Source organism: Antechinus flavipes, chromosome 1 (genome assembly GCF_016432865.1).
Source record: "Antechinus flavipes isolate AdamAnt ecotype Samford, QLD, Australia chromosome 1, AdamAnt_v2, whole genome shotgun sequence".
Lineage (NCBI taxonomy): Eukaryota > Metazoa > Chordata > Mammalia > Dasyuromorphia > Dasyuridae > Antechinus > Antechinus flavipes.
The window spans coordinates 437,256,853-437,282,721 of NC_067398.1; the positions used below are offsets into that span (position 1 = coordinate 437,256,853).

The 25,869-nt window shown below is 32.2% G+C and overlaps 1 protein-coding gene across 2 annotated transcripts in view; it reads left to right on the forward strand.

Moving 5' to 3' along the window:
* Nucleotides 1–23,908, forward strand: part of SNX16 (sorting nexin 16) — a 36,354-nt gene extending 12,446 nt beyond the window's left edge. For both annotated transcript variants that reach the window (XM_051969979.1, XM_051969978.1), the window contains exons 5-8: nt 7,249–7,318; nt 14,931–15,067; nt 16,351–16,467; nt 22,421–23,908. In XM_051969979.1, coding sequence (XP_051825939.1) covers nt 7,249–7,318; nt 14,931–15,067; nt 16,351–16,467; nt 22,421–22,523 — 427 coding nt within the window. In that variant the 3' untranslated portion in view covers nt 22,524–23,908. The remainder of the gene's footprint in view (nt 1–7,248; nt 7,319–14,930; nt 15,068–16,350; nt 16,468–22,420) is intronic.
* The last annotated feature ends 1,961 nt before the right edge of the window (nt 23,909–25,869 follow it).

Consider the following 25,869-nt stretch of genomic DNA (forward strand, 5'->3'; position numbering starts at 1 on the left):
GCCATTTATAATGATCTCCTGGTTCTGCTCATTTCACTTAGCATCAATTCATGTAAGTCTCTCCAGGCCTCTCTGAAATCATCCTGCTTATTGTTTCTTATAGAACAATAATATTCCATAACATTCATGTACCATAATTTATTCAGCCATTCTGCAGTTGATGGGTACCACTCAGTTTCTTGCCACTAAAAAGAGGGCTGCCACAAACATTTTTGCATGTGTGGATCCCTTTCTCTCCTTTAAGATCTCTTTAGGATATATTCTCAGTAGAAACACTACTGGATCAAAGGGATGCACAGTTTGATAACTTTTTGAGCATAGTTCCAAATTGCTCTCAGGAATGTCTGGATGTATTCACAATCCCAGCAACAATGTATCAGTGTCCCTGTTTTCCCACATCCCCTCCAACATTCTGCATTATCTTTCCCTGTTATTCTAACCAATCTGACAGGTATGTAGTGGTATCTCATAGTTGTTAGTGGGCAACTTTGTTTCACCCCCTGATCTTATTGGGAATGTTTCCAGTTTATCCTCATTATACATGATGCTTGTTGATGGGTTTAAATAGATGCTACTGACTTTTAAGGAAAAATCCATTTATTCCTATACTCTCTAGTATTTTTAATAGGAATGGGTATTGGGTTTTATCAAATGCTTTTTCTGCATCTATTGAGATAATCATATGGTTTTTGTTAATTTGGTTATTGATATAGTCAATTATGCTAATAGTTCTCCTAATATTGAACCAGCCCTGCATTCCTGGTATAAATTCTATTTAGTCGTAATGTATTATCCTGGCAATGATTTTCTATAATCTTTTTGCTAATTTTTATTTAAGATTTTAACATCAATATTCATTAAGGAGATTGGTCTATAATTTTCTTTCTCTGTTTTCAACCTACCTGGTTTAGGTATCAGTACCATGTCTGTGTCATAAAAGGAATTTGGTAGGAGTCTTTCATTCCCTATTTTTTCAAATAGTTTATATAACATTGAAGTTAATTGTTCTGTAAATGTTTGGTAGAATTCACATGTAAATCCATCTGGTCCTGGGGATTTTTTCCTAGGGAGTTGATTAATAGCTTAGTCTATTTCATTTTCTAAAATAGGACTACTTAAGTAATTTATTTCCTCTTCTGGTAATCTGGGCAATCTGTATTTTTGTAGATATTCCTCCATTTCACTTAGATTATCAAATTTATTGGCACAAAATTGGGCAAACTAACTGCTGATAATTGCTCTAGTTTCCTCTTCATTGGTGGATAGTTCTCCCTTTTCATTTTTGAGACTAACAATTTGATTTTCCTCTTTCCTTTTTTTAATCAAATTTAGTAAATGTTTATCTATTTTGTTGTCTTTTTTTTCATAAAATCAATTCTTAGTTTTATTTATTAATTCAATAGTTTTTTTAGTTTCAATTTTATTGATCTTTCTTTTTATTTTTAGAATTTCAAGTTTGGTATTGGATTGGGGATTTTTAATTTGTTCTTTTTCTAACTTTTTTAGTTGCAAGCCCAATTTATTGATCTTCTCTTTCTCTGTTTTATGCAAGTAAGCATCTAGAAATATAAAATTTCCCCTTATTACCACTTTGGCTGCATCCCACAAATTTTGGTATGTTATCTCATTATTGTCATTCTCTTGGATGAAATTATTGATTGTGTCTATATTTGCTGTTTCACTCATTCATTCTTTAGAATAAGATTATTTAGTTTCCAATTACTTTTTGGTCTATTTACCCCTAGCTTTGTGTTGAATGTAGTTTTTATTGCATCATGATCTGAAAAGAATGCATTTACTATTTCTGCCTTTCTGCCTTTAATTTTGAGGTCTTTATGTCCTAATATATGGTCAATTTTTGTATAGGTTCCATGAACAGCTGAGGAAAAAAGTGTACTCAATTTTCTCCAAAAATCTATCATGTCTATTTTTTCTAATATTCTATTTAATTCTTTCCTTCTTTCTTATTTATTTTGTGGTTTGATTTATCTAGTTCTGAGAGAGCAAGGTTGAGATCTCACACTATTATAGTTTTGCTGTCTATTTCTTCTTGCAATTCTCTTAACTTCTGCTTTAGGAATTTAAATGCTATACCACTTGGTGCATATATATTTAATATTGATATTGCTTCATTATCTATGGTACCCTTTAGCAAGATATAATTTCCTTCTTTATCTCTTTTAATTAGACCAGTTTTTTTTTTTTTTTTTTTTTTTGCTTGATCTGAAATCAGGATGGTTATCCTTGCTTTTTTTTATTGCACCTGAAGCATAATAGATTCTACTCCACCCTTTTACTTTTACTCCATATTTTAATGGCTTTTAATCCAGTCTGCTATCTGCTTAGGCTTTATGGGAGAGTTCACCTCATTCACAGTAGGGAGGAAGACCATTTGAGGCATAGAAACAGATGGAGGGCTAGTATAATATTACAGAAGAGTTTTATAGAGAAATTCTTTACATCAGTAAAATCACTAGTGAGAAATCTACCCTCTCAAAAAATCCAGTTCTGGGAGTTTAGGCTAGATTAACGTTTGAATATCAAAAAGAAACTTCAAGGAAAGAAATGAACAGAATCTGGTTATTATAGGAATTAAAGGAAATGAGGTGTTTTAAACCTGAATAATCAGAATAGTGGTAGTAAGTATCCTAAAAGAAGAGGAGGAAAATATTGATGGTAGTCATAAATTGTTGCTTTTGACAATAGTTGTCACTTGAAACTAAGCAACTGAGCTTAGGTAAATGTTACAAAGTTAATTTTTTTTTTTTTTGCTAACAACAAACCTTATTTGCCCCCATCAATTAAGAGCTCAAGTTACACCACAGATGGATCCCAATCTTTTGAGTAGAGGAAACACTACTGTTGTTAGGGAACAGGAATTTTTTCCCTAATAGTTCTCTAGACGAGAACCAGAAAGTACTTGAATTAGCAAATAATATCATCAATTCCTTATTTCCCCTTTGGTGCACTATTATTGATACAAGTAGATTGTGAATCTCCTTTCATTGAGACAAAGTCCTGAAAATCTGAAGTTCATTGAATGTCTTTTTTTTCCTTAAATATTATGAATAATTTTTCTGGATTTGATATTTTTAGCTACAGGCCTAGTTCTTTTGATTGCTGGTATATATTATTCCAAGACCTGCAGTGTTTTATTGTGTGTAGCAGCTCATTAATCTTGTACAATTCTAGTTGCAGTTCCAGGATGTTTAATTTTTTTTGTTGTTGTTTTTCTCTTTGTTTCTTGCAAATTTTTCTCTTTGCTCTGGGGGTTTCAAAATTTAGCAGTAATATATCTATTTGTTAACAGTCAATAACTTTAGTAATCTAGTGTTTGACAAACCCAAAGACCCCAGCTTTTGGGATAAGAACTCACTTTTGACAAAAATTGCTGGGAAAATTGGAAACTAGTATGGCAGAAACTAGGCATTGACTGACACTTAACACCATATACCAAGATAAGGTCAAAATGGGTTCATGACCTAGACAGAAAGAATGAGATTATAAATAAATTAGAGGAATATAGGATAGTTTACCTCTTAGACCTATGGAAGAGGAAGGAATTTATGACCAAAGAAGAACTAGAGGTCATTATTGATCACAAAATAGAAAATTTTGATTATATCAAATTGAAAAGATTTTGTACAAACAAAACTAATGCAGACAAGATTAGAAGGGAAGCAATAAACTGGGAAAATATTTTTACAGTCAAAGGTTCTGATAAAGACCTCATCTCCAAAATATATAGAGAATTGACTCTAAGAAATCAAGCCATTCTCCAATTGATAAATTGATAAATATGAACAGACAATTCTCAGATGAAGAAATTGAAACTATTTCTAGCTATATGAAAAATTGCTCCAAGTCATTATTAATCAGAGAATTTAAGACAACTCTGAGATACCACTATACACCTGTCAGATTGGCTAGAATGACAGGGAAAGATAATGCGGAGTGTTGGAGAGGATGTGGCAAAATGGACACTGATACATTGTTGGTGAAATTGTGAATATATTCAGCCATTCTGGAGAGCAATTTGGAACTATGCTCAAAAAGTTATCAAACTGTGCATACCTTTTGATCCAGCAGTGTTACCACTGGGCTTACATCCCAAAGAGATTTTAAAGAAAGGAAAAAGACCTGTATGCGCAAGAATGTTTGTGGCAGCCCTCTTTGAAGTGGCCAGAAACTGGAAACTGAGTGGATGCCCATCAAATGGAGAATGGCTAAATAAATTGTGGTATATGAATATTATGGAATATTATTGTTCTGTAAAAAATGACCAACAGGATGATTTCAGAAAGGCCTGGAGAGACTTACATGAACTGATGTTGAGTGAAATGAGCAGGACCAAGAGATCATTATATACTTCAACAACAATACTAGATGATGATCAATTCTGATGGACATGGCCATCTTCAGCAATGAGACGAACCAAATCAGTTCCAATAGAGCAGTAATGAATTGAGCCAGCTACACCCAGCAAAAGAACTCTGGGAGATGACTGAGAACCATTACATTGAATTCCCAATCTTTATAATTTTGCCCCCTGGTACCAACACCGTGTATATAATAGGTCCTTATCAAATAATTGATCCTCCATAAGGGGTCATTCAGTCTCTGCTAGAAGATCTCCAATGAGTGGAATTAACACTGTTTTCTACATTATCCCATTCTACCTCAGAATAGCACTACTAAACTAAGCAAAGAAGAAAAACAATAGAACAACCAACATTATCTAGGTTTTCACCACTGCTACTTCTGTGGCATTAATTAGTGAAAATAATAAATCTAAAGAGAAGCCTTCAGCATATTGAATAAATCTTTTGTTTGAGGGTCTATGTGAAAATAATGATCAGAGTCACAGTCTATCAATGAGCGTTTATAAATAGCTATTCTTCCCTAGGCACTGTGCTAGCTGCTGTGAAGTCCTTGCCTTCAAAAACTACTAATAGACAGGGAAGAACATACATCAATAAAGTGACGGAGGATCTGTTTAAGTTTTGAAGTAATAATGCTTATTAGCATCTATGGCTTAGTCTTGTATTTTTTGTATTACCATTGAAGCCTCAACAAGTATGTGGTAGGCATCTTACAAATTAGACATCAATAAAGTGATGGAGGATCTGTTTAAGTTTTGAAGTAATAATGCTTATTAGCATCTATGGCTTAGTCTTGTATTTTTTGTATTATACCATTGAAGCCTCAACAAGTATGTGGTAGGCATCTTACAAATTAGGAAACTGAAGCAAATAATAATAAATGACTCGCCAAAGGTAGTTCCTGATTATTAATAAAATATCATTCGCAGAATTCTTTTTAAAATAACAGTTCTGATAGATTTAAACTTCATCATAATTAATCATTAACTATTCTAGAATCTGAACAAAAACTTAGTTTTTGTTGAGACTCATTTTCCAATTAGATATTGGTCAAAAATTAAAATAAGACAATTCTAAATAATTTAATAAAAGATAAGATTATTTGATTTCACATACTTCTTTAGGATCCTATTTGAACCTTTAAAATTGGAGCTGTGTCGGCTGAGTCCATTTTAGGTTAGTCTTCCATGATTTTCTGCTTTTTAATGTGTTTCCCCTTAACCCCTTTTCTATGGCTCATGATGTCTTTTTCCTGCTAAAGCTAAGTCTTTTAGAGTGCTAAATTCTTGTATGGTTTTAGCCTGCTGCTTCTTTGGCGTACTTCCATCTCATGGTGTATTTTCTTTCTCTTAGTTAATTGTGAATTCCACTAGGGAACTTGTTTTTTTTCTGATTTTGGGGAGATTAAAATTTTCTGATTAAAAGCCCTTTCCTGTTAACTATATGCTTTTCCAAATCTATTTCATATTTACCATTCCTGGTGCCTATTTTACCTCTTCATTTTGTCTGCAACTTTTTCTCATAAATCAAAATATCTTTTGGTAACAAAAAATAAATAAAATTGGAGCTGTAATATCATTGATGCAGGAGACTTTTCTTCCAATGCTGATCAGCTTATTCTGTAATTTAGGATATTTGACAGTTGTCTAGGGCAGTGGTTGCCAAATAGTTTGATCATACTCAAAGCATGTATTCACATTAAGTATATACTTATAAATTATATAACTGTACTATATGCTGATAATTATAAAATATGCACAAAAATAAATATTCAAAAAGGAAAACAGAAAAAGGAAATGTTTTAATTCTAGAATTAGTAAGAACAGTTGGGATTCATTGAATATCTGAATAATACATTCTATGTAGGGGATGGGTTGGAATAAAGAGATAATTGAAGCATGGAGACCAATTAGAAGTCCATTATGGTTGTACAGACAAGAGCTAACTAGGTCCTAAACTAGGTGGCTGATTGTGTAAGTAAAGATAAGTAGACAGAGGCAACAGATATGTAGAGAATGAATTTTAAGATTTTGCAACTATTTTGATTAAATTTGGAATAAGCAAGATAGAGCTATCAAAAGTAACACTAAGATTTGGAATCTGAGTGAACATTATGATTCTCTCATCAGAAATAGAGAATTCAGAATAGGGGTGAGTTTAGGAGAAAGATATTAGGCCTCCTAGACAAATTGAAGTCTATCCATGTTTGTTTAAATTAAAAGAAGGTAGCTTCCCAGGAGCTAGAACACACCTAGAAGAAATCTACCATAGGCAAAGATGAGGGGGAGAAATTTTTCAAATGGCACTTAAACAGCTGCTACTGTGAGGGCCTCAGTAATGTTTAGTTTCTAAGTGGGCAATACCAGATGCAAAAGGGGAAAGATCCTGTACCAATAAATCCTCAGATCTAAATCAATCTTGTATAGTTCTTGACTTAACAAACATCTCTGTATATGTAATTGTACTGTGCACTAGGAACAATACCAAGTTTAAATTAGAAAAGTGGTCCCTGCAGATATGGGGTTTACAGAGGGATAAGACACAAATACTCTCAAATATATTTATCAGATAATGTGTATGGTGATTATTAAGGTGTTCTAGATGTAGTTTAAGGTGGAAGATTTTCCTATTTCCGTTTAGATATAATTATTTGAAAATATTAAATTAGACTATGTATAAGGCTGCCTGCATTTTTAGGGATACATAATACAGAGTTAATGACCTGAAATAAACAAATGACATTATGCCATAATACACTAAGTGTGTATATATGCATTATGATATATTTACTACAAAATCCATTGTTATATTTTGTGTGAATTTTAGAATGCTGCATATGATAGATTTTTCTTTTTCTTTTGAAAAGCCTTGCAGTAAGGGAATTTCTTTGTCTGGACGATCCACCAGGTCCTTTTGATAGCCTGGAAGAAAGCAGGGTAAGTGCTGTATTATGTCATATCAAAAACATATATATATATATATATATATATATACATATATATATGTATATCTATATAAGTACAATAAGCATATTGTTCTTAGACTAGCTTGAAAGATTTGTGCCAAAAAACAGAATATTATTAATTTTCATATTTTATTGTGGTAGTAATTCTCTATGGGAACTATATACTGTTCGTGTAATAGGGCTATTTCATTATTAAAATTATCATATTAATGACATCTTTTGAAGTAAGTAAAAGTGTACTTCAATTGAGTGTAAGATGAGAAGAGACATGGCTAAAATGAACTACATGTGAAAAAATGTAGAGGTTTACAAGTTTAATGAGATAGCTGTATAACACAAAACATCATTTGTTCTCCAAATAACTAATTGGATCTTAAATTGTGTTAATAAAAGTTTAAATGTCAAGAGCACAGGAACTTAGTTCCTCTATCTTGATCACACAGCATGTTGGGTACTACATCCAGTTGAGTATGCCAGTTAATTCCCTATCACTCAATTTTTTTCATGGACAGGCTAGATGACCATATGTTGGGTATATTATGGATATGATTTTTCTTTGGGTAGAATAGGTAAGATCCCTTCCATCTTTTAAAATTATATGATTCTAAGTAGAAAATATTAATGTTATAATAGATTAGATTTAAAAAAAAAAAAAACACATAGAATGTGCTGAATTCTACCCTAGCTTTTGAGGATACAGGTCCCAAGAATAAAACAATCCTTGCTCTCCAGGAACTTACATTTTACTAGGAAAGACAAATACAACTATAAATATATTCAACATTATACAAAATGGATAAATATAAAAAGTTAAATGCATAATTTGGGGATGTAGACACTAGCAATTGGGGTGGGTGGAAGAATCCAGAAAAACTTGCAAAAGATGGTGCTTGATCTACTTAAAAGAAAAAAAAGGCTTTCTTTGAGGAAATGTTTCAAATATGGGAAGAAATGGCTCGTGCAAAGGCATGAAGCCTCATAAGTAAAGAACTGGGAAGGCCTATATATTTGAATCATAGAGTACAGGACTAAGAGTCATAGGAAAGATAGATTAGGTTCAGATTGTAAAAGGCTTTAAAAGAAAGCAGTAGCTTATATGTTATTCTAGAAGCTTCACATTTTATTGAATCAACTACAGTTGATTGTAGGTTAGTCACATGATCAGCTCTGCATTGAAGGGAAATTAATTTCACAGCAGTATGTAGGATCATTTGGAATTGTGAAAGACTTAAGTTAAGGAAACAATTAGGGCACAGTTGAAATAATGGTGACGTGAAGAGAGCCTAAATCAAGATGACTGCTGTGTAAGTGAAGAAAGGTTAGACATAGACACATTTAAGATTTAGCATCTGATTGAATTTGGCACTAAAGCACAGTGAGGAATCAAGATAGCAAGATTACAGACTTGGGAGAGTGGAAAGATGATAATGCCTATGACAGAAATAAGGAGGCTTAGAACAAGCAAGAGTTTAGCAAAGGAGGAAGATGATTGGTTTAATTTGGTATGCATGGAGTTAAGATATCTTCCAAACATTGAAGTTTGAAATGTCCAGTAAACAATGGTGATGTGAGATTGAAGCTCAAGAATATTTAGATCCATATACTGAATGTATAATAGAGAAAAGAGTGGAGGGCACAGGACAAAACTTTGGAGAATTGCCCACACTTAATGGGTGTGATGAATCGACTAAGGAAAGGCTGAACAAGTAATAGGAAAACCAGGAGAGAATAGTATTATAAAAACCAAGAAAGGGAGAGTATCCAGGAGCAATTGGGGTAGGTGGTCAAGAGTATCAGATGCAACAGAAAGGTCAAGGATGAGGACTGAGAAAAAATCATTAGATTTGGTTATGGGAAGAGAGTAGTTTCAGTGGAATTATGAGGATAGAAACAAGGCTTAAGAAGTGAATAAAAGAGAACTGAGCATAGTTAGATTTTTCTAGAAGCTTGGCTTAAAAGGAAAGGGGAAATACAAGGTTGATAGGGAAGAATAAATCCAGTGGAAATTTGAGAGGGTTTTTTGGTTTGTTTTTAAAGTGAAGGTAGACCTAAATGTATTTTAAAGTAGTTGATAGGGAGATGTTGAAGTTAAGCAAGAAGAATGACTTTTGAGGATGTGGTCTATTGGAAAAGATAAAAGGGCATGGAGTCCAAAGGCACATGTAGAGGGGGTTGATCTTGGCATGGAGATTGTCAAAGACTAAGGGGAAAGAATAAGGAATGATGTCAAAGGCTACTGAGATGAAGAGAATGGGAAGAGAGGGATTCCCATCTAGTGTCTCAGTTTTTGTTTTGTTTTTTTTCTATAAGATAGGAGATAGTCCTCAGCTGAGGGACTGACGGATAGGGAAGTTTTGGTAGGTTTGGAGATAAGAGAAGGCTTGAGATAGTTTCTGTGAGATAGGATACCAATTAAGTATCAGTAAAAGGACTGCCTTGTGCAGTGAGGGTAAAGTTGAAGTTAGAGAATATAATTTTGTAAAGAACGTAATCAGCACAGTCATGAAACTTCTTCCAGTTGCGTTCAAGAACAGAAGAATTAGATGATTAGAATAATTAGGAGCTCAGTTTTTGGTTAAGAGATATGCAGTAATAGGACATGAGGACAAACATGGGGTAGCATCAAATTGGGTTGGGGTTGGAAAAGTAAAAAATGAATTCAGAATGGGGATAATGGTTTGGAAAAAGTACTGGGGAGAAAAGGGAGGAATTTGATCTTTCAGTGAGAGCAAAGAATAAAAGTGACAGAAAGAAGTAAGATGATTTGAAATTATGTTTTGGAAAAATGGTGAAATCAAAAGTTCAATCATGTTTGTGACTGAAGTGGAGTGGTTATAGGTTATTATATTTAAAGAGGCAAAGAATTTGGGAGTTTAAAGGATTGTCTAGTTAATAGTCTCCTAGTTTAAGATGAGGAATAAAGAGAAAAGGAAGAGATGATAAATGAAGGGCTGAACTGGAGAAAGAGAGACTGCCTTGAATGTTGGTATTCTTTAGCCAAAATAATTCATATTGGTTCATACAAAAGGGGAAAATGAATACCACATTTAAAAAATGTCAGAATTATACTTAAATCTTCTTTTACATATTGAACTTTTCTTCACTTATATAGTCAAAATAATGAATATAGATCACAGCAGTAAGCTCTGATTTTAGGGGAGTTGATGATGATATATCTTATAAATTCAACTTTTTCCTAGTGTGACTCAAGTTACTTTAAATGACGTCTGTTTCAGTGACACATATCTTTAAACAATAGCTAGATTCTCAGAGCAGATTTAGTTAATAATAGAGTATCTGGATAGGTGGCACATCTAAATGGTCACTCACCTAATTATAAATGCAACTCTTTTCTTAGGGCTTTACATGTTTGAAATGGACTATGCTTAATTGATGAAAAGTCCCAGGTTGCTATTCCACATCAGTTGCAGTAGATCACTTGGAGCCTCAAGGTCTAACAAACAACCCTTTTACTAAAAGCTGTTCAAGTGCCCACAGATAGAGACAACTCTCCAAATAGCTACAAAGAAGCTCAGAAAGAAACAGATAAAAGTGCTGGCAAGGAGATCCCTGAGCTTCAGACTCCCTGCTAAGTGTCAAGAACTGACTGCCTTTATATTCTTCCTGTTCAAACTCAGTCTAATTGCATCCAGAAACAAAGTTAACTTCAATTGCCTCAGGCTTATGATCAAAACTTCCTAGTGTCCAGCATTATTCTCCTTGCGGGTTATGGGAATATGGAGAGTCTTCACTCAGCCCTCCTGATACCAGTTTTCTTGGTCCACAGCAGGTTTAGAGGAAAATTTTTTGTTTGTTTTCTGTTTTATTTTATACTTTTTGGTTCCCATTAAATTATAAGTTTTCTTTTGTTATAGTAGAACTCTTAACTGAAGTTCATAAATCTAAACACATCCTTTCCTTAATGAGTAACAACTATAAAGGATTGAGCTAATATTGTAAATTATCTATTTGATATATTTTGTATAATTATAAATTATAAAATTCTATAAAGATTAGAAAGGGTAAATGCTCTGTCCACTTCAGCATCATATGGTTGTCCTTAAAAACCTCTTGATTCAACTATCCCCACCAGCTATGATCCTATATATTTCTGCAATCAAATTATCAAGATATTTATAAGGAAATTTTGAACTCCTTGCATATCATCTTCCATTGAGAAAAACATCCCTAGTCATATATAGCTTTTCTGAAAATCCCAAAATTGAGTTAAACTTTAACTATAAAATTATTGAAACTAATTTTTGGTAAACTCCAAGTAGTTTGAATCAGTCTTTTATTATGAAAAATAGCTTTATATAAAAATAATTATTGTTGAAGGCTTCTGTTTCTTCTGAAGTTGTTTATTAAGTTTGTTCTTTATAAAAATAGAAAGATTAACATCAGGCCAGGGCAGATCAAATTTATCTCAAATTTCAAATTAGCAGAATACAGATTACAGAGGTTTTTCTGTGCCAGTTTATTTCATTTTATGAAAAGACATTAAATTTAAAAAGTTGTTTTTTTCAAGTTTTTATAATTCATATTGTATTTAAAAAGTGATTGAAAAGCCAAAAAAGTCTTGGTTTCATTAACAATTTTCTATCTATTTTCAATAAAGTATTAAAGGTATTAATATAGCTAAAGGATACTTTGTAGATTTTTGATTATATTAATTTGTGTGTTGGGATTAATAAAAATCTTTAATGCCAAAAAAATTAGTTCATACCTAACAAACATTAGGTTTAGGACATCCTCCTTTCAGAGAAGTCAGGAAATTTGGTGTATATGTAGCACTAACATCATTTTCTCTGAAAATGTGTAAATAACTGATTTTTGTAGTGCTTTAAAGTTTGAGACAAAAGTCAGAAAAATGTTATTTATACGATACCTTCCAAAATACTTTTTAACATACCATCAGAAGATATGTGTATATAATAGGTAGCATTTATATAGTGTTGTATATTTTACCTCTTTGAGCACTGTGAGATAATTGCTATTTTGCTATTCTTCCTGTTTTACATGTGAGGAAATTGAGGCGCAGAGAGATTAAGTGACTTGCCCAGGGTCATTCAACTATTAAGTGTCTAAGGCAGGGTTTGAATTCATGTCTTTTTCACATATGTACACACACACACATCTTTTTTCTACATTTTCATTTAATCCAGTCCCGTAACAAAATGCAAAATAAATTGTCAGAATTATAATGATGGTAATATCAGAGCCAAGAGTAAATTTCTTTTCTTTTAAGTGACTACTTGTCATTTCAAATCACATTTCATTTTTCTCTACATTCAATTAAATTGCAGTAACCAACAGCCTGTAATACACGTCAGCCATGTCTAGTATTTTAATATATAATTATTTATATTTTATGTTATGGTCAGTCCTGCTTCTATTCCTGGGTAAAGATGTCAGCTTCCAAGAAACTATGTTGGATTTTTTATAACACAGACTATTCAATAGTTTCAGCATTGTTGTTTCTAAAGCCTAGTGATTCACCTTCCATGAATAAAAGCCCTAAATATGGTAACCTATATGGGAAGCCATAAAGTTGGTTTCCCATAGCAAACTAAGTTGTAAAAGTTGATTAGTAACCTCTACCGTTTGGAGAAAAAAAAGATTTATAATCTAGTTTCTCTTCATTAGGATAGTCAAATATATAATAAATCCTGAATAGAGAAATCATTTCCATATACCTAAATTCGTTAGGATATGATCACTGAAAAAAAAATTTGCCTGAGGTATATATTTTTCGATTTCCATAGGTTTCCCCCAAGATTCTCTTACCATCTAAAGCCATCATAACGAAACTGCTATTTTTAAAAGTTGTACTATATCATAATGATAGTGTATGCCTCTAGAAATCAACAAGCATTTATTAAACTACTCTATGCCAGATGCTGTGTTAATTGCTGGATATACAACAGTTCTTACCCTCAGAAAATTATTCTGTAGGGGAAAAGGGTGTAAGGTTGTAGGGCAAAGGAAAGGCTATAACAAATACTAAGTAACAGGATTGAGAGAAAAGTTACATTAAAAGCTGTAAGGATCAAAAAATACCCCCTGTAAAAGGCAACCCTTGAGGGAAAGCTTTGAAGGAAATTCAGGATTCTGAGAAATAAAATCTTTGTGGGTTGGAAGGAGTGACTAAAAGGAGGGCAACCTAATGCAAAGGCATAGAAAAAGGAGATGGAATGATATGTATGAAAGATAGTGAAGTAATAGCTTAAATAAACTATAAAATATGTGAAGGGAAATAATAAATATATCCAAATTGAAGGGTAATTGTAAGTTGGACCTAGGTTGTGAATGATCTCGATAGACAAACAAAGGAGTTTATATTTTTGGTGTTTAAGGTAACCTGAAGCCCCTGGAGTTTGAAAAGTGATAGATCTGTGATTTAAGAAAATCTCTTTGGTAGGTGTATGGAGAATGAATTAGAGAAAGAAAACAAATTAGCAGAGAAATAAAATAGCAAACTTTTACAAGATGATAAAACCTAAACTATGATGGTAAACTTGAGGAGTGACAGATTTAATAATCTACTATGACTTTAGTTTCAGACCTGCATGATTAGAAAAATGGTGGCAATCTTGAAAAAGAAAATAAGGAAGTTTGGAAGAGAAATGGGTTTTACTGGAACAATAAAATCTATAAGCAGTCCAGTAATGTAAATCAAGTCAGTTTTATTCCCAACACTAAAGAATACATGGATGTAAACAATTTCTGTTATTGATACTTTCTGCAAAACTAAACACACTGTTCAAGTGAACTTCAGGATAGAAAACTTTGTGTTACCAATATAGCAAACTGTATGTATAGTGTATAAGCTTAAAGAGCAAGGTACTACTTTTGTCTTGGGTTTATATTGTCAGTACCTAATATGTGACATAGATAGCAATCATTCAAAAGTTTGTTGGATTGGATCAGCCATAGTTTAAAAGAAAAAGCTTAATCTGCTGATGGATTTGTGAATTTATTTGGACTGTTTAAGTACAGTTTTTTTTTTTTATTTGAACCTTTTGAATAGTCAAAACAAATTAATTAACAGTAAGGATGACTGAAATAAAAGGAAATGGTTTACATAAGTTCTTCAGTATGGTTTTTTAATGGAAAATGATACATTTTTAGAAATATTTTATAGCTATTATTTGAAAGATTAAAGTATGACATTTGGTTAAATCTTTGTAGTGGGTATGTTGCTATTTAAAAACTAAGTTACAAGATTAGTTTACAAATTGCAAATTGAATGTAGGAAAAATATAATACAATCCTTATTTCAAGGAAAGATCTTAATCTTATTTTGGAGATGCTATAAACTATGATATTTCAGATATAGCCAATATCTAGATTATGCCATATAATGTACTTGTATTAAATCCCATTTAACATAAAAAAGAGGATACCCTGTTGATCTTCACCTATATATGTCCCTTGATTTTTTTTGGTCAGGCCAGAAACTGATGAGTCTGGATTGTCTACTGTTTTTAAATTATTACTGATACTTTTCATTTTTGTATCTGTTTAAACAAGTATTTCATTTAAAAAAAAATGATCTCCCTTCTGAACCTTTTTTGTTCAAGGCTTTCTGTGAAACTTTAGAAGAAACAAATTATAGATTACAAAAAGAACTACTTGAACGACAAAAAGAGGTGGAATCGCTGAAGAAATTGTTAAATGAGAAACAACTTCACATAGACACTATAGAGAACAGAATTAGGTATGTTATAATGTCATGCATTATTGAATAGCCTTTCTATTGTGCTTGTTTTCTCTCATTGTAAAGAATAATTGTTTGTGTGTAACTTGGAAGAAAAACTTTAAAAACATATTTTTAATTCTGCATGTTATACTTGGAATAAATTTGCCATAGTTCATATCTTCATTATTATTTATTGGAACATGCTGTGGAGTTTTTACAATGTTAATTTTTTTTAGAATAGTAAAAAAGATTCTTGGAATGTGTTTTTGGGAGAAAGGATTGCTGTGGGGGAGTACAGTGGAATTTTGAATGTTATTTCTCCTTTCCCTAGCCCCACATTAACTCCTTTTATTATGAACTTGACAAAAATCAACACACATGAATTTATATGAAACTAACATCGTATTTGTTTTGGTTTAAATGTATATTAAATTTTACAAGCTAATAATTAAACTACCTAGTTTATCATTGGCTACCTCTTTCTGTTTTATTCAGTGTATCTTATAAAGTATCATTGATACTCTTTTTTTCTTTTTTTTTTAATTGGCATCATTATCACTACCTACTTTTTTCAAAAGCCCTCAGAAAAAGGGGAATAGTGGAATCCTCAAGTTCACAGTTTCTTTTGATATGCCAATCATGTCCTAATAATCCATAAATTTCTGTAAACATGTAATATCTATTCAAGGAGTATCTCCCTTAATTTTAAAACCAATATAAAATAGTTAAAGAGAAAAAAAAATCTTCCCCCAGGCTAATTGCCCCATTATAATTTCTAGAAAGATATATACACATTCACCACCCCCACACAAAGCTACACTTTTAAAATTATCATTTAGCTTTATGTATGTATCTGTGCCCCGTGATAGTTTTCATTCATTCTACATATAGTTCTGGGAAAAACACAACCTTGATATTTATGGAAGCCCTAAGAGGAAAAGATAAGAGTCATTTACTAATACTGTGCAATTCTCTTTTGAAAAATTAGAATTAAAAAAAAATGGGTAAATGGCATAATTTATTTTAAAAAGTTTCAATTTCAAATTAAGTTTTTCAAATATACACACTCAGGAAATGGCTCCTTTATTCTTAACAGAAACGGGGATAAAAAGCTTGAGTGTGTAAAATATAGAATATTATTTTAAACATAAAAGGGGCTATTCACTCTAATGTTCCTGTTTTGGAAATCTTTAGACAGCTATTGCTGAGGACTGCTAATTTGTGTTTTGCAAATAAAACTATCATGCATTTTAAATATTGATAGAAATAAACTGGTTTTTATTGCCAACTTATTTCATTAGGTTATTGTCTTTAGAACATGAAGAAACACTTAGAATTTCAAGAGAAGGTGAATGTACCAGAAAGATAGAGTCTTCTGCAATTGAAGCAGATCAAGATACGTTGGGTGAAAAAAACAGGTATGTTACATAATATAATCTTACTATAACATAACTTGACCTTACTAAATTGAAATTATTAAGGGAAGGTGATTTCAATTTGTAGAACATTTTAGAAGAATTGTCTTGTAAAAGTTTTCCAGCAAAATAACAGAGGCTAAGTTGCAAACTGGAAATTGAAATGATCTGCGTAATGTATGTGATATATGCCTTTATGCCATGGCCGTATAAAAACTATGGTCAAAGTACCTCCTGATAGAAAAGGTAAAAGAGTCCTCTCCAAATTGACAAGGGAGAATGAGCCTTGAGGGGAAGAGAATAGTCAGTTACATGGTTACTAAGCATTTATTAAGTGCTTACTATTCACCAGGCAGCATGGTAAGCTCTGGGGATATTAAAAAAAAAAAAAAAAAGTGAGGCAAAAGGCAGTTCTTGCCCTCAAGGAGTTCACAATTCAATGGGGGAGACAAATATATACAGATAAGCTCTATGTATGATAGATAGGAAAGAACTGGTAAAAGAAGTTTGGGAAATGCTTCTATAAAGGACAGTTTTATTGAGGACTTAAAGGAAGCTTGCAGCGTCAGTAGTCAGTGATGCAGAGGGACAGTATTCCAAGTATGAAAGACAGCCAGAAAATATAGTCTGAACCAAGAAACAAATTGACTTGTTTGTAGAATAATCCATTATTACTAGATCAAATAGTTGTTGATCTAGTTGTTGTGGGAAATAAGTTGTAAGAAGACTGAAAGGATAGGAAGGGACTGAGTTATGAAGAGGTTTGCATGCCAAACTGAAGATTTTATATTTAATCGTGGAGGTGCTAGGGAGCTACTTCAGTTTATTGAGTTAGAGGAATCAGACATGTACTTCAGGAGACTAAATTTTGGCTGCTGAATGGAATATGGATTGAAGTGGACAAAGCCTTGAAGTAGGCAGATTTACCAGAACGTTATTGCAAGTGTGATGTGATGATGGTGTTAAGAGAGAAGATATATTTAAGAGATATTGCAAAGACAAAATCAGTAGGCCTTGGCAACAAATTGGATGTAAGGGTTGAAAAGATAGTAGTGAGGAATCTAAGGTAATAAAACTTGGTTATAATCCTTGGTGTCTAGGAGGATGGAGTTGTTCTCAAGAATAATAGGGAAGTTTAGAGAGAAAATTTTGAGAGAGAAAAAAGATGAGTTTTCTTTTGGAACTATTGAATTTAGGCTGTCTTCTGGGCATCCAGTTCAAGATTTCTAAAATGCAGGTAAAAATTTGAAACTAAACAACAGAAAGGTTGGAGGAGAATAATTTAGATATGAGAATCATCAGCATAGAGATGATAATTAAATCCATGGGAGCTGATGAGATCACCAAGTGAAATGATATAGAGAAGAGAAGAGAATCTATGACAGAGCACTGTGGGAAACTTACAGTTAAAAGACATAACCTGAATGAGGAAACAACAGACTGTAGAAAAGTTGAGAATTTGAACTGAGAAAAGATCATTGGATTTGACAGTTAAGAGATCATTATTAACTTTTGAACAGAGCAGTTTTAGTACAATGATGAAATCAGAAATAATTTTGTAAGAGGTTAAAAAAAGAGAAGAGAAGTAAAGCTACATAGTAGATGCCTTCTCAAGAATTTAGCCACAAAATTCAGAAGAGTGAAGATTTTTTGAGAATAGGAGGCATGGGCATGTTTATAAGTAGTAGGGAAGGAGCTAGTTGGGAGAGATTCAAATGATAGAATGGAGATGAGATTGCAGTCTTGGAGAAAATAGGATGGAATTGAATCACTTCTGCAGGAATAAAGTCGTCATCTCTTTATATAATACAGGGATGAAGAAAGAAATAATAGTAAGACACCCAAGTGAAAAGAAATGAAGAAAAGAGAAGGGGGAGCTCATAGTGAATGGTCTCAATTCAATTTTTTCTGCAAAATATGAGACCAGGTGAAATTTAGAGAGAGAAAGCCATAAGAGATTTGAGGAGGAATGAAAAGCTTTGTAAGAACTGCTTTGTAAGAGAGTGAATTAATGAGTTGATAAGAGTGTTGTAGAGAACTGCTTTGGGGCAGTGAGGAAATAGTTGGAATTGTATAACAAATTTGTAGTGGACTACGTCACATGTCATATTCAATAGTAGAGTACATGTGTAGGAGCAAAGGGAACAAACTGGTCATGAGAATAACCCAAGGCCTAAACTTGGCCAAGTTCAATTAATGACACAATAAAAAGGCCAAGAACTCAAAAGAAGAGGACAGTACAGAATTGAACTGGTTCACTATGGAGAAAAGAAAAGTATGGCTAGTATAGGATCAGTGGCCTGATAGATACCTGAGAATTAAAGGTCATGGGTGTAAAGATTAGATTTTAGTAAGGAAAGGCAAAAAGAGAAATGGAAAGCCACTAGATTATGGTCAGGTAAGGGAATTTTAAAATTCTTAAACATGGAATTTGGAGTCTTGTTGGTGATGGTGATCAATATCCTTATGTGACCATTTTGGGGAAAGGGGTAGGTAGAGGAGTAAGTCATAAGAGTGAATGGATGGCATAACTGAGTGGTAATAGTGTTGGAGGGAGAATTAATATGTATTTTGAAGTCCCCTAGTATGAGAGCGAGAGTTAAGAGAAAAAAATTGTGAACCAAGTACAGAACTCAGTGGGTAAAAAGGGGAGTAACTTATTTTGAATAGGTAATAGATATGTTGTATGAACCTCAAAGAAAAAATTGAGTGGTATAGAAGAACCTGGAAGTGGCAATAGGGAAATATTCCAAAATGAACCTGAAGAGTCAGAATGATGTCTTGATCTACGTTAAGAGATTGGAGAGCACCATAGAGGAAAAACAATTTGACGCTAAGTAATAAAATAAGTTTCTTCCCAAAAAAATATGGAGCTGGATCTGCAGAAGCTGTAGTTAGTTGTTTATTCTCCAGGGAATGATCATTTAAATCTACAGATATCTAGCAGATGAGTCCTCCAGTAAGAGTTAGGGAAAGAAGAAATAAAAGTTAGTGATAGCCTGCTGAGGAATATACAGGGGTAGCTATTTATTGACCTGATAATAGCCAGATTGCTCTTTTCCTGTAGCATGAATATAAGACATGGCTGAAAACCTAATAGATTTGTCAAGCTAGAAGACTACTACTTATACTTAGTGCAAAGCTTCTTAAATTGTGGGTCGTGACCCCATATGGGGTTGCATAACTGAATGTGGGAATCAGAAAAATTTGACAGCAATAAAAGGTATCAGATATTCTGCAAACAACTTAATTCTTTATGTAAAAATAAACAAGCATGTCCATCTCCATAGTATGCAACTTTCTTTCATCTTTGATAAATGGTACAATTATATGTATACCAAAGAAGTGTTTTAAAATAAATTTCTTTTATGATTTACTATCAGTAAATGTTTACTTTATATACCTATATACCTGAAGTTACATAAAAAATTTTCAGGTGAAAAGGAGTTTTGAATGGGAAACTTCTAGTAATAAATAGAAAGTGTTTCTAAAAAGAAGAGTGAATATTCAGGAACAGTAATAACTGACTGATAAAATTGGTAAAGCATTTTACATACATGTCAGTTGATCTTCAAGTCTGCACTGGAGTATTAAGATTCTGTTCTGACAATCCCTTTGTGTAACTTAGTCATAGAATGGACATAAAGGGTCATTTTTCTATGCCTCTAAGATTATGGAAAGAATTTAAAAGGAAAAGATGAAGGATGCTGGGGATGGGGGCAGAAGGGGTAGATGTTATGTGTTATCTGTAGAGTTAATGTAAAATGGAAGGTGAAAACAGAAGAGAAGTAGGAACTGAAAGATATTAGGGCTAATTTAGATAAGAATGAAAGTACGGGGATTGGTGGAAGTGAAAGAGGTTTTTGCTTCAATTTTTGGCAACTCTGAATTAAATTTTCCCAGGAGCAAGATCTGGAAATTTATTAGTCCTAAGGTAGGAGAAACTATCCATTGTTATCAGGGGGAAAGAGAATAAATGAATAATAGCATTAGAAAGGTCTTATTGTAGTAGGTGTTAATTCCAATCATTATGCAATTCAGCTAGCCAATTCAATCTTGTATTTTCTCTCACTGGTTATACCATTATAAACAAGTTGCTTTCCTTGAATCATTTTTTTTTTTTTTTTTTTGAAATGAAGGGATCAGGCTAGATGTTTTCTACAGAGTAGAAAAGAGTAGATGTACCTGAAGGTATCAATCAACATGGGTTAACAATTACTGGAAAAAAATGGGTATTACATTGTAAAGGTGGACTTTATTACAGTAGCGACTTGGGTCATTCAAATCTTGGTCAAAGACACATCAATATTTTCATTTTACCTGTCCGACAAAAGGAAGAATCAACATTTTTCCGGACTTGTATGAGTAAAATGCAGTGAACAGGAATCCATTCAGTAGCTTAAACTTACTGTTTCTTTTATAATATCTTGGCCATGGAAATCTAAGAGAAAGATTTCCCAAACTGGTTGATTTCTGAATGAGGAAATAAAAAAGGAGGGAAATTCTTGGCTTCGATGCAATAATAAGTTACTAATACAAGAGAGAAATAATTATTTTTTACAGTCTATATATACTTATTAGCCAAATTATTAGCTGATTTTCTTTCTCTTTGGATTAGTAAATAAAAATTTTTCTGCATTAAAGAACAACATTTTTCAGAAGTGTATGCAAATTACATAGCAATTTTTTTTTCAGAAATAGAGTAACTACCAACTCAGCTCAGTCTATTCAAATTGTTGTAAATATAACATAATTTTACTGTATTTTTTCAAGCTACAAAGAGCATAATATAGTTCAGAATGAGCTACAGGTCATTTTGTATTAGAATACTATAATAATGTTTTTAATGTTAATATTCATTAATTTTTTCTTGGAAAAATAACTTGTCCAAAATACTGAATAAAGGTCAGATATCAGAAATAATGCTGCTTTGGCTAATATAGTGAGGTGTTTTGATTTTTTTTTCATGTTTGTAAATACTGCTGGATGACACAATGAATTTTTCAGCAGACATATATTCCGGAAGAATCATCTTCCTGAATTCAAATTTGCTTCAAACACTTAATAGCTAGGTAATAGCCCTAAGCATGTCACTTGGCCCAAATTGCCTCCATTTCCTCATCTGTAAATTAAGCAGTAGAAATAAATGGCAAACAGTATCTTTGCTAAGAAAACCCCAGATGGAGTCGAGAAGAATCTGATACAACTAAACCGATACAACCAAATGCTGAAGTTGTAAACAAAAAAAAAGGGGGTAGATTTGATCATTTTAGTAGTCTTCTCTTTTAATTAAAGTGATCCTTTGTAAGAAAAAAAAAATGTGAAGAAAATTGATAAGATTGAAGAGAATGGGTTGGAGCCAGTATAGCCTGTAGAAGCTTTAGGAGTCAGACTTGTACTACAGAATACCACCCTCCACATGTTGAGCACTAACCAGCCCCACAAGCCCTCTGCTTTCTGTCACTGATGCCACTTATATAATTCTAGATTAGAGTTTAAGGTTTGGGTTTTTATTCTGGCTGTGCCTTTGTTGATTTTGTAAATCTGGACAACTCATCTGTACCATATCTGAATTTTGTAATAGCAGTCACTTAATGTGCTTCAAAAGAATTCTGGAGAAATTAAAATGTAATGTATGTGGGATATATAGTGAAGTCTTATAGTAGCCAAGATAATCTTATTAATATTTTGGTGACAATAAAGTCACTCCAACAAAGTGTTCTGTGGTAAATCAAATGTGACAAATTTTACAATGAGTTATTTTAACAGATTCTTTATAAAATGAGGGTTAGTGTGCTTACAAGATTTCTTTCACAGCAGTAAATATATATTGTAGCTTTGTATTGTCTCTTAAATGTGGTAGATATATTTCATTTGGCAGTTAAAATAAGACTTTTAAAGGTAATAAGAACATATATTGAGTTCATTCATTAGATAAGTTTTGTTATTGTTCTAGGTCTGATAAGATTCCCAAGGTTGGCTGGAGTGATTGTGAACCTGAAAATTCAGTAACTGAAGTGGAGGTAGCTGAAGTGGCCTATGCTGCTGAAGAAGAGTAAAAGATCAGCATCAGCTACCATAATCTTTGGAAATTTAGCAGTTTGGACTGGATTATATTTTAGCAAAAACTGTTTAAAAAAAAAAAAAGAAAAGTAGCTGCAAAGCATTTATGGGGGGAGGAAGGGTGCACATGTGAGATGTTTACATAAACAAAATTATAACTTATTGGCATAGGAAATATTCAGTGCTGCTTTTAAATCGCTTTATCTAGCCTTCATATTTAATATATTTTAAAAGGTCTAGTTAGGTTTATTTTAACCTAGACCTGTATTCTTAAATATTGTAAATAAATGATTATGAAATTTTGCAATATGCTTTAAGATGTATGTACATATATATGACACATAAACATCACCATTAATATTAGTCATGTGAAAATTTATTACATGTGTGAAGCACACTTATTTGTCTCATACATATTTTTAATTGGTTAAAATAAGTTAATAGCATTTTTTAGTAAAGATATAAGAGCCGTTTAAATTAAGACATTGATTTTTAAGTACCTTAAATTTTTTTAAAGAAATTTTCATTTTGATGCATTAAAAAAAGAAAAACTTGTTATTACCAAATGAAAAGTACCTGAAATAACAACAATCGGCTTTCTCCTTAGGTTTCCTGGAAGGAAAGTAGTAAAATAGTAATTGATAAAATAACTAATTGATATACAGATATTGTATTATTTACATTACTCTGTAATTATTATTACTCTGTATTACATGTTTATTTTTCTCTCATTCTTGAACTATAGAGATAATGAGTTTGCCTTTTTCCCCCAAATACTACCTCTTACTAAATAAGATATGCTCTTTTGAAAATGTATTCTAGATTATCTAAAGATAATTCATTTATAACCAAAAGAGAAAGCCATAGTTTTGCCAAGTTAATATCTAGGTTGTTCCCAATTGCAGTGCATTTTTTATTTCAGTGTAGCTGAGATGTTTCAGCATATTATAACCAATTTTTTTTCCAGAATGTATTTATTTAGCCAAGTGATGCACTTTACAATGATTAAAACTCCTTTGTGCCAAGTTTAATTGGTTAATAGCTTCATTACAGAGAGGAGTTAGGAAAAATGATTATGTAGTGCCTTTAATATTTAACTGTTACAGAAGTCTTAGAATCTAGAAGATCAACTTCGTGAAACTTTTTTAATGTTTATTTTGGTCCTGCCATTAGTTATTGGAAGTGCCTTTGTTTTTCCCCCAGTGAGAAGTTGTTTCATGTTTTTTGCCCGTATGGTTTTGCTTAATGCTAGCATGACTAAGGTGCATAATTTAAAACTAAGTTAATGTATTGGCTGTGTACATATATATGTGTGTGTGTGTGTGTTTTTCCTAGAAATGGAAAGAAAGTGATAAATAAAGTTGTGGCTCCATTTTTGTAACTGTTTATGTTTTTTCTCTCTGTTCCATTACTACCAACAGATACCTATTTCAAATTCTAATAACACTTTCAAGGAATAAAATGTTGTTCACCTTTATTATTAAATTAGAATACTCTGGGTTGAGAGTACTAAAAATCTAATTTAGGTTTTTGTGGAAAACAACAGGTATTTATTAAGCACCTGTGTTATATTCAAGGAATAAGAAAAAATGAAGACTAGTATCTGCACTAAAGGAGTTTACATTCCTATCAGAAGGACAAAACAAATATGTCTAATATTTTAAAGAATATAACTTTATTTAGGTATGCCTTTTTCTAATGAAAACTGAAAACACTCCACAACTTAATGAACATCCTATGAATTATTGTGATTAAAAGAAATTCATTAGAAATATTCAAAATATTTAATGTTTTTTTTTCTTAACTGCATTTGATCTTTGCCCAATTACTGAAGTAATATAATTTACTTATTTTAAAATGAGCCAGAGTTGTAGCTCCTAAAATATTTATCTCTAAAAAATTTCTATCTAGCTTGTATGTATTCCTCTCCTCCATCCCATACTTCCTTAGTGTAAATTTGAATGAAATTTAAATGTCCAAATTACAAAATTTTCTCCCATAAATCTACATTCCATATTATTGATTTTGAGTCTTCATGCATAGGTATAATAATTTCAAATGTAACCACCAACTTGAATATAATTCATGTGAAAAGAGTAACTTTAAAGCCAATTTGTTAGCATAACAGATAGAAGTTCCAATAGATACTGTACTATGAAAATAACTTTTATTTTTTAATTATAAGTTTTGTTATGATTCAAAGCAATAAAAAACAAGTATTTATTCTTATGGGGGAAGAAAAGTGTGACTCATTAAATATCACTCAAGTCTCTTCCTTTCACAATTATAGCCAGAGGAGATCAAAATTAAAATAAATAATTCTGATTCTCTAAATTAAAATAAATTTATTCATTATTGTACCAAACTCCCAAAGAGGATTTCTGTAGTAAAAAGAAAATAATGAAATTCATATGAGAGGAACAGAAAGTCAAGAATTTCATTAATGAAAAAAGCAGGAAGGGAAAAGGAATCTATCAGTATCAGAACTCAGAATACCACAAAGCAGTAATTTTCAAAATTATTTGGCACCGATTTCAAAAATGGATGGTTAAGTGGAATAGTACACAACAAAAAAGAGCAAACACAGTATGCTACTTGATAAACTCAGTAGCCCCCATTACTGAATGGGGAAGAACTTGACAAAATTACTGTCAAACCAAGTTAGTAGTTTGACAGAAATTACATTTCTATCACCACCTCAGACTACATATCCAGAAAAGATACATACATACCTATAAGATTCATAAACTACAGTTATCACTTGGATTATTCAACAGACCTTTTTGTAAGTGATTTTTTTTTTTTTTACTTAATGTGAATTTGCCCATAGGGAAGGGAGAGAGGGAGGGAACCAGGAAAGGGGGGATACCTGTGGGCTAAGGAGCATAGAAAAGGATTCTATAGTGTTATAGCCTGGAACAGAGAAAAACAAGAAGAAAAACTTGGGGGCAGAAATACATGGTACATGGGTGCTAGTAGGCTGAACGTGGTAAAGTTCTCAGCACTGTAAGTTTTAAGTAGTGCTTGGAAACCCATCCCAGTAGAGAAGATAGCTGTCTGCTTTTATTTGGAGGTTTTTTGTTTTTTATGTTTAGTTGTTTTTTTTTGTTTTGTTTTGGGGTTTTTAGGTGGGGGGCATAGAAAGGAGGAGATAGAATGGGGGAGAAGTGTCAGATTTTTGAGGATTGTGATATAAAAACAAGATATCAATAGAACTTTGCTTAAATTATCTGCAAGTATAAAAGGGTTTTCATGAATTCATTTAAAATCGTGTAATCCTTTATCATTGAGGTTAGCAATTTAAAGGAACTAATGCATTTTTGGAAGAACTATGAACTTACT